Genomic DNA, 12,452 nt, shown 5'->3' with positions numbered 1-12,452 from the left:
CTGCGCTCTCTTTGATGCAAAATTGCACAAGGAATTTTAATTTAGCTGAAGGAATTCTAAGCCAAACGAACACCCAAGGGATCTTTTACATGCCGCATAATCATGATATGGGAAAAAACTCTTTGAAAGTAACTGGATGTGAAAAATTTGACTCTTTAATACTTTGTTTGCAAATAAAATCATGTTTTCTTTTATCCCAAGAACTGGCGGGCAAATGGAAATATTTATTTGCTCCTTATGATGTAGGGAGATTATCATACTATGCACATTTAATTTAAAAGTGCAAGAATATACTTAATCTGCAATCCATATTGCATGCAACCCACTGAATTCCATCTACCAAAAAAAGTGCAAAGAATGACGAACTTACTTGATAGCATTTAGCCTATAGTAACGCATGTATGGAGTAAACGGAAGCACCTAAGTTGTACATCTAAAATAGTAGGGAAGTTAAAATTCATAACTAAATGTTATTTAATAACTTTTCATGGGACAAATATAGCTAGTTAAAACTAGGCGCTTCCCATTTGTAGACCACTTGAATGTGAAAAATGTTTGATCACACAACTTTAAGCAAGTTTTTTCACTCATGTTTACAGAATGTTGGCAATTGCACAAATGTTTGAAAACATGTACAACTCTCAGAGGTTATGTTCCCATAGCACTACCGGTCGATGGCAGTTAACCAGTGGTTAACCAAGAGTTCCAATAGACCTACCGTATAACTGCTTGTTGCCAATGTCAGTCTAATAGTTTCTCCGGTATATCCATCGGTCGACAGCAATTTAAGCTGGTTGATTAAACACGTGACATTTTTGACCAATAATACGTATTTTTCACCTGCACGTTATAGGTCTGCGCAAGTAACCCCTTTATTAACCAAAAACGTTGGATGGAACAGCAGCTGGTGACAACCAGCTAATAACCACTGATGTCGTTAGCTGTCATGTGATCAACCAATCACGGTCGACCGGTAGCTCAATGGGAACATAGCCAGAATTGTCTTTTTATTTTTTTTTATGTTGAATCTTTACTTATCGATAGTTAAGTTTCAAAAATCACTTCAAGTACTGCTGTAGTTGAAAAGAGTAGGAGAAGTAAGTGGGAAGCATATTATAAAAGGGGTAAAGGTCATGGATGATACATTTTTATTGAGCTAGAAAAAGTCCATTTAGATAGCTTTAATTTAAAAATTGGACATTTTTTTCATAAAAGTGGTTGTTAACCAATTACAGTCAATTTGCATTATTTTAAAAATAATATACTGAGTGGGGAAATGGCATCAGAGGCAGATACAGACTACCATATTAGGGGGAGGGGAGGAAGGTCATACACTGAAGAATATAGGATTTTGAACTGAAGAATATAGGAATGAAAAATGTCTGAAATTACTTTGATCTCAGTAAAAAGCACAAAATTGGCCAAGAATTAGGCACCTAAAAGAGAATAAACATGAGTAATTAATTTCATAAGCAATAGAAAAAAAAAAGAAGTAGTATTTCAAATATTTAAAAAGAAAAAAATATTTATTGACAATATTACAGCAATCATTTACTAGTGGTACCTGCACAGCTTTACCCGTAATAGAAAAATTAAAAGGTCTTTTGGTTCACCTGTATATTTTTAAATAATGTATGGTGAATTTTCTCGCCAATTGGCTTGTACCCATGTTACGGTTTCACGATATGATGATTTTGTATCTCGCCAATTGGCTTGTGCCCATGTTACGGTTCCATGTTATGATAATTTCGTAAATTACTCGTCCATCTTATGATAATTTTGTTCTTAAAATTGAAATAGAAAAAGAACCACATCGAATTTTCGAAAAATCGCTTCGAGTTGCACACTTGCATGCTACAAACTTTGTGCCAAATTTCATGGAAATCGGCCGAACGGTCTAGGCGCTTTCAGCTTTATTATTAGTAAAGATTCATAATGTATTTGAACACAATGTGTTTGGATACTATTGTGTATGTCTACAGTTTAGGGGGTCATGGCCCTCCCCTTGTATCTGCCCCTGAATTGTCATTTTCCCACGCTACCTTCTTACTACAACTCTGACCACAAGTGTGGTAATCAATTTTACTTCCATTTTCCTTACCTGAGCCTATTATGTTTAAGTTTTTTATACTTTCAAAAAAATATACCGAAAGAAAAGTAAAATTTCTTTTCCTTGCTTTTGTACTCCGTTATTGATGTAAAAAATTCTTAAAGTTGTATGCTTTTTGTAATTTAGGGATTATGAAAGCAGCGATGATGAAGTGCTTCCACGAAAATTAAAGGCAATTCGAGGTAAAGAGCGAGATCCTGATCTTGGGAAAGTGGTATGTGTTGATTATGGTGACAGAAGGAAAAAAGATAATTGGTATCCTGGTCTAATTGTCCCTCATCCACCACAATCAAACATCAAGCTATCGAAAGAAGAGCACATGATAAGATCTTTCAAAGATGGAAAATAGTAAGGACAGATTAAGAAAAAACATTTGAAAAAGATTTAAGTGTTTAAAGTTTTATTTTACTACTATATCTAATGCAAAAATTACTTAATAGTTAATTTAATTTTTTTTCTTTTGTTCATTTTTATTTGAAATATTTTCTTGCTATATTATGCTCTTTTGTTTTGATGAATTCATTTATGAAGATCTTAAAAATAAATTTTGAAATGATTTCAGCTACCAAGTTCCCAAGCGGGATACACGGGAATTCACTCGGGATAACATTCACAAGATTGAGAATAATGCACTTAAAGTCGGTAAGACACGATTTCTTTTTCTTGTTAATTACAATTCTGATGAATGTTTCAAGAATTAGAATTTATAAGACTTCGCCAGATTAGTAAAACTAAAGTATTTCAGGCACAATTTTGCAGATTAATTACTTCAAATTTATTTGAGAACTAACTTTTTTTTTTTTGATTCATTCACCTGGGTAACATTTTAAAATTAAAACTTAAGTGATGACAATCAACTTAATCACATAATTGAGTATCACTTAATCAAAAATTGGAAAGGGGGAAAAAAGACCATAACTTTCTTTCCTTCAAAATCATTATTACCTGTTTGTTCAGTGAGCTCTTTTTATTTGAAGGTATTTTATCAATGTATCATGTAATCTTACCTATGTATTTATTAATTTTTGTTGACTTTATTTCATTATATTTTCTAACATTAAACAGTTTTGTTTGTAAATGTATGAATTTTAAAGTAAAATGTATGAATCAGTTAAGATTTTATCTATTCGAGGGGTGTTAATTCTCCAATGAAACAGTGGATCATAACTTGAAATAAGACTTTATCAAATTGCTGCAATTTTATCAATAAATACTTCATCTTGAATCTCTAAAATGCTGGTCTAGCATACAGTGGTTTTTCATTAAAATATAAGTTTTTAAAGTGTGTGCTCAAATAACCTTATGCACTGTTTTTTGCAACATTGTTCAATGATATCATTATGACTGCCATGGGCAGGTAAAGGGCAGTAACTACAACTTATTCATTTTTCTTGTTTTTGCATTTTATCATCTGTCGTACGTTAGCTTTATTGTACAATGTACAAGCTTGCTTATTTGGTTTCTGCTGAAAAAAAGTCTGATTCTGACATTTTCTTATTAGTATTGAATCCAACACACATTTTTCCAAATATCTGGAAAGCTTGTTTCTGCTGATATTGCCGTTTACCTGCCCACGGTAGATGAAACCTGACATAGAGTACCTCAACATCAATATGTTGTAACCAAATGAATGAAATGCAACAAGTATTAAAATCACCCTTAGTTGTTATAGCGAAATTAAATATTATGGGAAATCTTTAATTTAAATATGACTTAAAGCAGCAGGAAGTTGCATGATTGAATTTGTACCTGATACCTTGTATTGTATTCTGATGCTATCAAGTTATGCATATTCTTCTGTATGGTGTGACCTTTTAATTTCAATTGACTAAAATTCTGCTGCCAAATGTTTTGACTTCAAAATTGCTTATCTTTTATCATTAATGATTTATTTGATTATCTTTTTAAAAGTTATATATAAACTGCATTATAAAATAATGCATTTTCTTTGCCCAGTTCAACAGCACAAACTAAATCAAACCGACTAACTGTGTAGTTCTCTCACATATCAAGAATTTTTCCGGGGAATTCTGTTTTTATTTCTCTCCGAAGTTTCATTGAATGCCGCTAACACCTCTGGATTCTAAACTAATCATTATGTGATATTTACTCTTTCTTCTTTAAAGCTGTGGACAAAGCTATTTTGTACTTAGAAAAAGAAGAATTACCTCCCCACTGGGATAAAGCTCTATTTTTAAATTTAGAGCTACCATCTGCTGATGAAGATAGCAATGATTCTGACTCAGATGTAAGTTATAATTGAAAATTTTAGTTTATATTTATTTGTTTTTGTTTGTTGCTATTACACTTTATTTTCATCATCGTGGTTGCTTTTGCGATAATGTATTTACTAACATTTTAAAAAAGTTGTTTTGTGCTCCTTGGAAGGAAAAAAAATTAAAGAATGCAAGGTATTGAAATATCTTTAAGGCTCTTATGTGCTCATGTATATTTGGAGTCAGTTTTATAGAGTACATGAATATAATATCCAACAACCAATTAAATAGCCAATATCATCTTTAATTATGCTATATTTTATTCTTGAAATATTAAATTATCTTATTTCACAAATTATTAGATATTATTCATATTTAATACCACTTAAAGTCTGATTAACATATCAGGGGACCCTGGGCGGTATAATTATTTGGGGCCTGCTGTATTCAAGCTTTAAAATTTTGGCTATTGGATAAAAGAATTTTAGCCATTGACTAAAATAAGTTTTGCCATTTGGAGACCCGTATATAGTGGGGGCCTTAGGCAACGTCCTAGTCGGCCTATTCAGTAATCAGGCCCTGTTTTAAGTATAAATATGTATGTACTTTACATGTACATAGAATGCATATATTTTTTGTGCATATATAAAATGTATATTCATGTATAAATGATAAAAGAAACATTAATTTTGAGTCTATATTTTGTTTCATAATATAAGAAAATAAACAGCAGTGATTTGAGGATGCAGTTACTATTTAACAACCTTATTTTGTACTGACGGAAAATATTAGATAGATGTCAAAATATGGAATGAATATCATCCCATATCAAAATATCCAGTATTTTCGATATTTTTTCAAATATATGATATTTTCGAACCGTGGTTTAAATACTCTGTGTGTGTATCAGTGTTCAGCATTGCCCTCATTTTCCGAAGAATTTTTCTTAAACATTCAGCTTCTAAAAAACAATCCTTAATATTTTAATTTTTGCCTTAATTATCCTAAACTTCTTTTTTACCTATAATTTTTTTTAAGTATAAAAATATGTTTGAAAAACCCCTTGATTTCAAAATTGCAGAAAATAAATTGTCAAAAAAATAAATAAATAAATAAAATAAAATAAAATGATTAATAAATAAAGTAAAATAACTTCTTTTTGAAGTTGGTTAAAATGTATTAGTTCCACTTTGATTTGGCTCTAGTTTTGTTTAGGAGAGTAAGATAGTATTTTTTTTATGTTTAATGTTCAGTTTTTTTTTTCATTTGAAAAGTTTAAGCATTTTATTGCCATATTTGAACATTCTTGGTTTTTTCTCACTATACATTTCTTACTATTCATTCATCATGTTACATATTACTTGATCTTTGACTGTTCTGAAATTTTATTTTAATTATGGTCTGCTTTCTTTTATTCTCTTCCCAGCTGCTATCTCATGTGTGTGTAAATATTAATGAAGTATTGCATTATTTCCTAAAATTCATGGACAAAATGGAATTTTATCCCTGCGATTTAATGACAGCAGAAATTTGTAAAAACTTAAGCTTAATGCATGTTCCAGTCACATTATAAAACTTTTACTTATTTATTTTTAGTCGTCTGATGATGAACCAAGTGAAGAAAAGGACAGATTTGTTGCCCAGTTGTACAAGTTTATGGATGAGAGAGGTAGGAAAAATAAAATTTTTTTTTAACTAATAGTTTTTTTTGATCTTATGCATATCACAGATATGACAAGGTACCTGTACAAATCAAAGTAATTAACAAAAAGTTCCATCTAGAACTAAACGAGCCTGCTTTCCCGTATACCCAAGCTACTTTCTACTACTGATCAATATTCTCAAAAATAGCTAAAATCGCAAATTAGTTCAAACATATTTTTTAAATATTTTAAGCTGATTTCTAGGAATAAAATATTCTTCACTCATCTAAAAAACTAGATGGGTAAAAAGGAAAAAAAAAAAAAAAACGAACAAATAAAATAGCAGCACCTTTTAAACAAAGCAGCTAATACACTTTTTTCCATTAAAAATATTCTTTAACAGCTTCCAAAACGAAAAAATAATAATTAAAATTAATAAGCTTATTAAAAAAAATACATATAACAAAATCGTTTCTTTTTATATGTTGCCAAAATTAATTTTTTAAATGAATTAATGCACTTACCAAAATAAATAACAATAAAATGTCAACTTAAAAAAATAATTCTCATAGTCAAAAAAAAAAAAAAAAATCAGCGCGTATCTTTATATAGAAACATAAATGACTTCGAGTTTATCTGCCGAAAACTGAATACCTAAATTAAAACCTTAGCGTGAAAATAAAAAGTCATATTAACAATAATTATTTCACAGTTAAAACCATAGCTGCATAGTCAGAGTCGGAGTCAATCTCATTTAAGTATGAAGGTGTCGGAGTTGAATATCCAAGAATCGGAGTCGGTCATTTGTCCTCCGTGTATAAATTTTTGCCAAAGCTATGAAGTCAGGGAGTCCGACTAATTGTCGGGCACGGGAGTCGGAGTCAGGTACCCCTAAATTCTCGGAGTCAGAGTCTAGAATTTGTCGTCAAAAGCTATTTCCAACAAAATTTGTTTGAAGAAAATCCGCCTTCAAGTACGGAATCTACATTGACCTTCAGTTTCCCTGTAGGCGCTAATGTTAAGGGATTTGAACTGTTCAAAATTGAATGGAAAATTGTTCAAATCAAAAAGATATTTTTTATAAAAGTTTTTCATCAAAAGCTTTTTCCTACAAAGTTTTAAGCAAATTCGCCTCACAGTTCGAAATTGCCTTGAATTTCCCCATTGGAGCTAATGTTAAATTTTTTTGAACTGTTCAAAATTGAACAAAAAATAGTTCAAATCAAGAAATGAAATATAGGCATGAGGTGTCCTTGCTGAGATCTTTTGAACAAAAAAAAATTGTTTGAATCTGAATATTCACTCAAACGACAGACATTTTCCCCCATCTCAATACCCTACTTTCCAAGTTTTAATTTTTGACATTTATTTAATTATTTTTTTATTTTTGACTTTTTTTTGTTTTTGTAATATTTTCAAGATGCATTAAGCCTTCTTTCAGGCTTTTTTTTTTTTTTTTTTTTGTCTTTCTCTGACTTTTACTGGGAAAGTAGGCTAAAAAGAAGTAAAATCTCAGCAAATAGCTGTTTCAAGGCTATAAAAAACAAACCTCCTCATAAGAGAATGGTTGCCAAGCTTAAACTGACGGTCAAGAGAACCTTATAATCAGTAACCATTCTTTCTTTTATACACTTATGAAGATGCTTGTTTGCCTTAAAGCAGCTGTTTGTCGAGTTTTATATTTGTACTGGTATACACGTCATGCTCATTTCTTAGTACAAAGTTTTTCGGGTGTTTTTTTACATATGTTATTTATTAAATTTCATTTTCAGGAACTCCAATCAACAAAGCCCCTACTGTTAGTAACAGAGATTTGAATCTGTACAAATTGTTCAAAATAATGCATAAACTAGGAGGTTATAATAAGGTAAGTCAGCCAATTAAATTTATATGCATTTGTGTATTGCATTTACTTTTCTGTTAGTTTTACTAAGAAGTTTTTATTATTATTATGTTTCTAATTTTATTTAATTATATCTTGTTTTAGGTTACAAACAAAAACAAATGGAAGGCAGTGTATTCAAAAATGGGATTGCCAGCATCAAATGTAAATGGACCTAACCAAATAAAATTTGCTTATAAAAGGTAATGTGCCCATTTTTTATTAAATGATGCTTAAATGTTTTAGTTATTATAATTATTCGTGGTTTAATCTCAACGGCATTTTTTCCACTTTCCAGGTATTTACAAAGTTTTGAAGATTTTTATAGGAAGTTAGGATGTACCATGGTATCCAACAGTCGTACAACCAGAGGACGCCATAGATCTGATCGTAATTTTATTATCACTCGTACTAAGGAAAAGGATACTGCTTCTCCTAAAAGTCGAAACTCCAAGGACAAAGTGAGCATTTTGTGGCTTCTTTTTGTAAAATGTAGCTTGCAACTATATTGAGAAAAATGAGAAAAAAAAAGTTTTGATTTTAATAGAATTTTTATTATAGTGTTTAATAGTGATTTTAAACTACAAACATTGAATTTTTTTTTTAAATTTGAAATGTGATAGTAATGAATCTTTTGGACTGCATATTCAGTTAGCAAAATGAGGGGAAGAAATATTTTCCTTCATTAAAATTATGATATTTTTATTTCCTTATTACAAGCTGCAAAGCATATCAATTTTTTTAAGTTCCCACACAAAATGAGAATATCAAAATTCTTTTATTTTCAAAAAATTTATGAACGTTCATATTGAACCTTTTCTAGAACCAAAGTTTTCAGCTAATTGTGGCAAAAATTAGCCATAGTAAATATATTATATTAAGAAAAAAAATTATATTTTATTAATTCAGTGGTTCATGAAATAAAAATGAGCAAAATGTTTAGGTGTTATTCATTAATTTAATTTTATTTTTTGAATAGTATGTGTACATTTAACTTGTATCTTTTTCTCAAGTTAATTTGAATGATTATATGTTTGTGATCTATTTCCATACCTTGAATCAATATTTTTTTATTAGACTAATAAGATAAAAGTGAACGTGATGCGACATTAAAGTTAAAAATATATGTTCATGTCCAAGATAGTTAGGTAAAATGAGTGTTTGTACATCTATTAGAATGGCCTCCCCAGAAAAAAAAATGCCTCATGTCATCTTACTGAAACATTGGAGAAAAAACATCATTGTTCAGAGCATTAAATTTTTCTATGGGCACATTTAAACATAGTGGGCTCTAACAAAGACTTTTATAGGAGAACTATACGCATTCAATGTTTATTAATTAATTACTAATATTTTGGAACTGTCAAAACTAAGTGAAAAAAAATGATTCTTTTTCTTCAAAAGGCATTAAGAACATTGTCACACTCTTATGCTGCAGTAATCAAATTATAGTGTGGGAATTCTTTTGAATGTGTAATTGTTACAAACCATGTTTTGTTACGATGTTAGAACCTGCAGACAAAAATGAAGGTTATATTGTTTAAATTTAACTTCTAATAAGACTTTCTTTAAATAATTTGAACTAAAGAAATTATTATTTACAAAATTAAATTTATGGTTGATAATGCAACTTTACTGTACAGTCGGACCTCGATATAAGGTCACTCCACGGGACTTCACAAGACTGACCTTATAACCGATTCATATATATATTTATTGATAAATAAGGATGTATTTACAAGGATGTATACATTAATTCTTTTCAAAATTTAAAACGTTCAAAAACATCAGTTAATTAAATTAAAATAGTTGAATTGATTTGAACCAATTGGAATTTTTGGAATTAATCAGAAATTTTGAAATGCTTTTTTAAAACTTCCTTTTAGAATAAAACTGCATTCAAATATGCCCAAGCAAAGAACTGATGTGCAACTTACCTCGCTTAAAATTACATTAATACAGGACTGACGCGTTTTTTCTTTAGTTTAAGCACAATGGTTTTTATGTATCTTCTGAAAAATTTCTTCGCCTTCTAATGACTGGTAAAAAATTGCGATATGTACATACTGAGTGCTCAAGTTACTGCTTCATATTTTAGTATCACTATCGTAACACTCTCACTTTCTACTGTTAATTTACTACGTTAATAGGAAAAATGACTTTTCACTTTTTAAGGATCGTATATCGCGTAAAATTCTTGGAAGTGAATCGATTAGGCAATGAAATCATTTAAAGAAGTCAGACAAAAGTGACCTTATAAGCGATTAATGTATTATAACCTGACCATTTATCCGATAATACATAACATAGAATTCCTATTCAGCAAGCCGGGACTTTAGAAAAGTGACCTTATATGCGGATTGACCTTCTAAGTGGGTGACCATATATCGAGGTCTGATATGTTTTCCACATAGAATGCTTTTATTTATTATTGTTTTGTATAATGTGTTTTCTAGGCTGTTACTGAAAAAAAAGTAGATGAAAAAGCTAAAACAAATGAGAGAAAAGACACAAAATTGGAAGAAAATGTTAAGTCTGAGGAAAAAGGTAAGAGCCCAGACAAAAAGAAACCTGAACGACTTCGTACTGATGAAAAAGATAAAGATGAGAAGAAGAAGCGTGAAGAAAAACCTAGACTAGTGAGACAGCAATCTCTCAACAAAGATAAGAAAGATAGTGTTAAAGAAGAGGAAAAGAAAGATACAAAACCAGAAAAGGCTAGAACAAGGGAAGATGCAAGAAAAGAGAAAAATGAAAGTCCAGAGAAAAAAGGGACAAGATCCAGTGTTAAGATAGAATTGGAACGAAAAGAGCGGGAAGAAGCCTTAAAGGATAAAAAAGAAAAATCCCCAAATGAGAAAAATAAAAAAGAGGAAAAGATACAGAAAGATGTTAAGGAAGAAAAACCAAAGGAGAAGAAAGAAGAAAAAATTAACAAAGAGAAGAAAGTTGTAAAAGAAAAGAAAGTTGAGGAAAAATCTGTTAGAGAGAAACGAGAAAATGTTGTCCGCGAAAAGAAGGAAGAAAAAGTTGTGAAAGAAAAAAGAGATTCTTCTAAAGAGCCAAAAGAAGAAAAAGCAGTTAAAGGAAAGAAGGAAGACATTAAAAGTCCTGTTGAAGAAAAGCCCATTCCTAAAAAGAAACTTGATCGAGTTGCCAAAGAAAAAAAGGAAGAAAAATTAGTTAGGCCTAAAAGAGAAGATAAATCTCCATCTTCTGATACTTGCAAGAAAATTGTAGAAGATACTGATAGTAAAAGCATAAAAGATGAGAAGCAAATTAAATCAGAGCCTGAAATAAAGAAGGAAGATTTACCCGTAAAAGAAAAACCTCGGCCAAAATTGAGAGAAAAGAGAGACGATGCTCCTAATAGTGAAGATGGAGATGCAATGAATGAGGCTGAGATTTCAGATGAAAAAGATAGTACCTCACAGGACGACTTTGAAAGACAAGGTCCAGGGTCACAGTTAAAGGGAGATGATTGTGATGAACCTCCAAACAAAGTAAGTTTGATTCTTCTGTGCCATACAAAAATATAAGGTTTTTTAAAAATTTTTATGTGTAACATGGTTTATACTCCTGTGCTAAACAGACAAATATGCTACATGTTACTGCTAAGGTAAAATGTATGCATTTTGATGATTACTGGGTGATTCTACTGTTATGTGGAGGACAATATTAGACTATTTTTCCCCTAACAATTGTTTATGTGTCAATTATTTTATGCTAAAAGTTAATAATTTGTTCACCTAAGGAAAGTACTGTACTAACATAATTTCTTAAGCAAAACTTTTTCTTCATACCTCTTTTAACTGTTGTTTTTTAATGAAGTATTGCTGTCACGTGAGGGACACCCGCTTGAACACCAGTTTAAGTTTTCTTAGTTCTAACAAATATTCCTCGGAATCGATTTTATTCCTGCAGCTGCAATTTTCCAAACATCAAGTTGTGCTTCTTACCAGGGGTGTGCACAGAAATTTGGGCACAAATGACTTTTTGGGCCCCCTTCATATTGTTGCCCCTATATTTCACTCCTAGTTTTAAAAATATTGGGTCCAGGCCAACAGGTGTCCCCCCCCCCCCCCCCCGTTCACGCTCCTGCTTCTTATTATTAATGTTGTACAGTGCTAGCTTGCAAAAAAGAGCTTGTATATTTTTTAAGTACTTGTCATGTGTGGGGACACTCTATGATTTGCAGGGAAAATATAGACTTTCCATCTTTTTAGTTGTGTTCTGTGGATAGAGCTTGCCTTCCTAATTAACAACATCCTGTTTTCCACAATCATCATTGGAAACTAATTCTGTTGATTTTTTTCGATTCAAATAAAATTGTAAGTTTCTCCTGAAAGGTTCGTGGGCCAGGGTTGGTTAAAAAAAGTTTTTTTTTTTTTTTTTTTTGAACGGATTTTTGGTTTAAATCGGGTTTATTTGGTTTTTTCACTCTTCGTAAAAAAAAAAAAATTTTTTTTCACAAAATCATGAAAATTTTATCAATTAACTGTTAAGGAATGTTTACTATTCATATTTGTACTTGTTTTCTTCGTAATTAATTAAATAATTAAGAGTAAAATCTTGTAATCATTTCCTCATACGTAGAGATT

General features: G+C 30.6%; 1 protein-coding gene across 1 annotated transcript in view; it reads left to right on the top strand.

Moving 5' to 3' along the window:
• The window catches only part of LOC129219981 (AT-rich interactive domain-containing protein 4B-like), a 46,018-nt gene that overhangs the window by 10,852 nt on the left and 22,714 nt on the right, over positions 1–12,452 (top strand). Inside the window, exons 7-14 of the mRNA XM_054854303.1 lie at positions 2,237–2,458; positions 2,673–2,752; positions 4,237–4,358; positions 5,923–5,995; positions 7,742–7,836; positions 7,957–8,054; positions 8,150–8,312; positions 10,308–11,354. Coding sequence (XP_054710278.1) covers positions 2,237–2,458; positions 2,673–2,752; positions 4,237–4,358; positions 5,923–5,995; positions 7,742–7,836; positions 7,957–8,054; positions 8,150–8,312; positions 10,308–11,354 — 1,900 coding nt within the window. The remainder of the gene's footprint in view (positions 1–2,236; positions 2,459–2,672; positions 2,753–4,236; positions 4,359–5,922; positions 5,996–7,741; positions 7,837–7,956; positions 8,055–8,149; positions 8,313–10,307; positions 11,355–12,452) is intronic.

This window comes from Uloborus diversus, chromosome 4 (genome assembly GCF_026930045.1).
Source record: "Uloborus diversus isolate 005 chromosome 4, Udiv.v.3.1, whole genome shotgun sequence".
Taxonomy (NCBI): Eukaryota; Metazoa; Arthropoda; class Arachnida; order Araneae; family Uloboridae; genus Uloborus; species Uloborus diversus.
The sequence above is the reverse complement of the archived record's forward strand: the minus strand, read 5'-3'. Positions and strand labels throughout refer to the sequence as shown.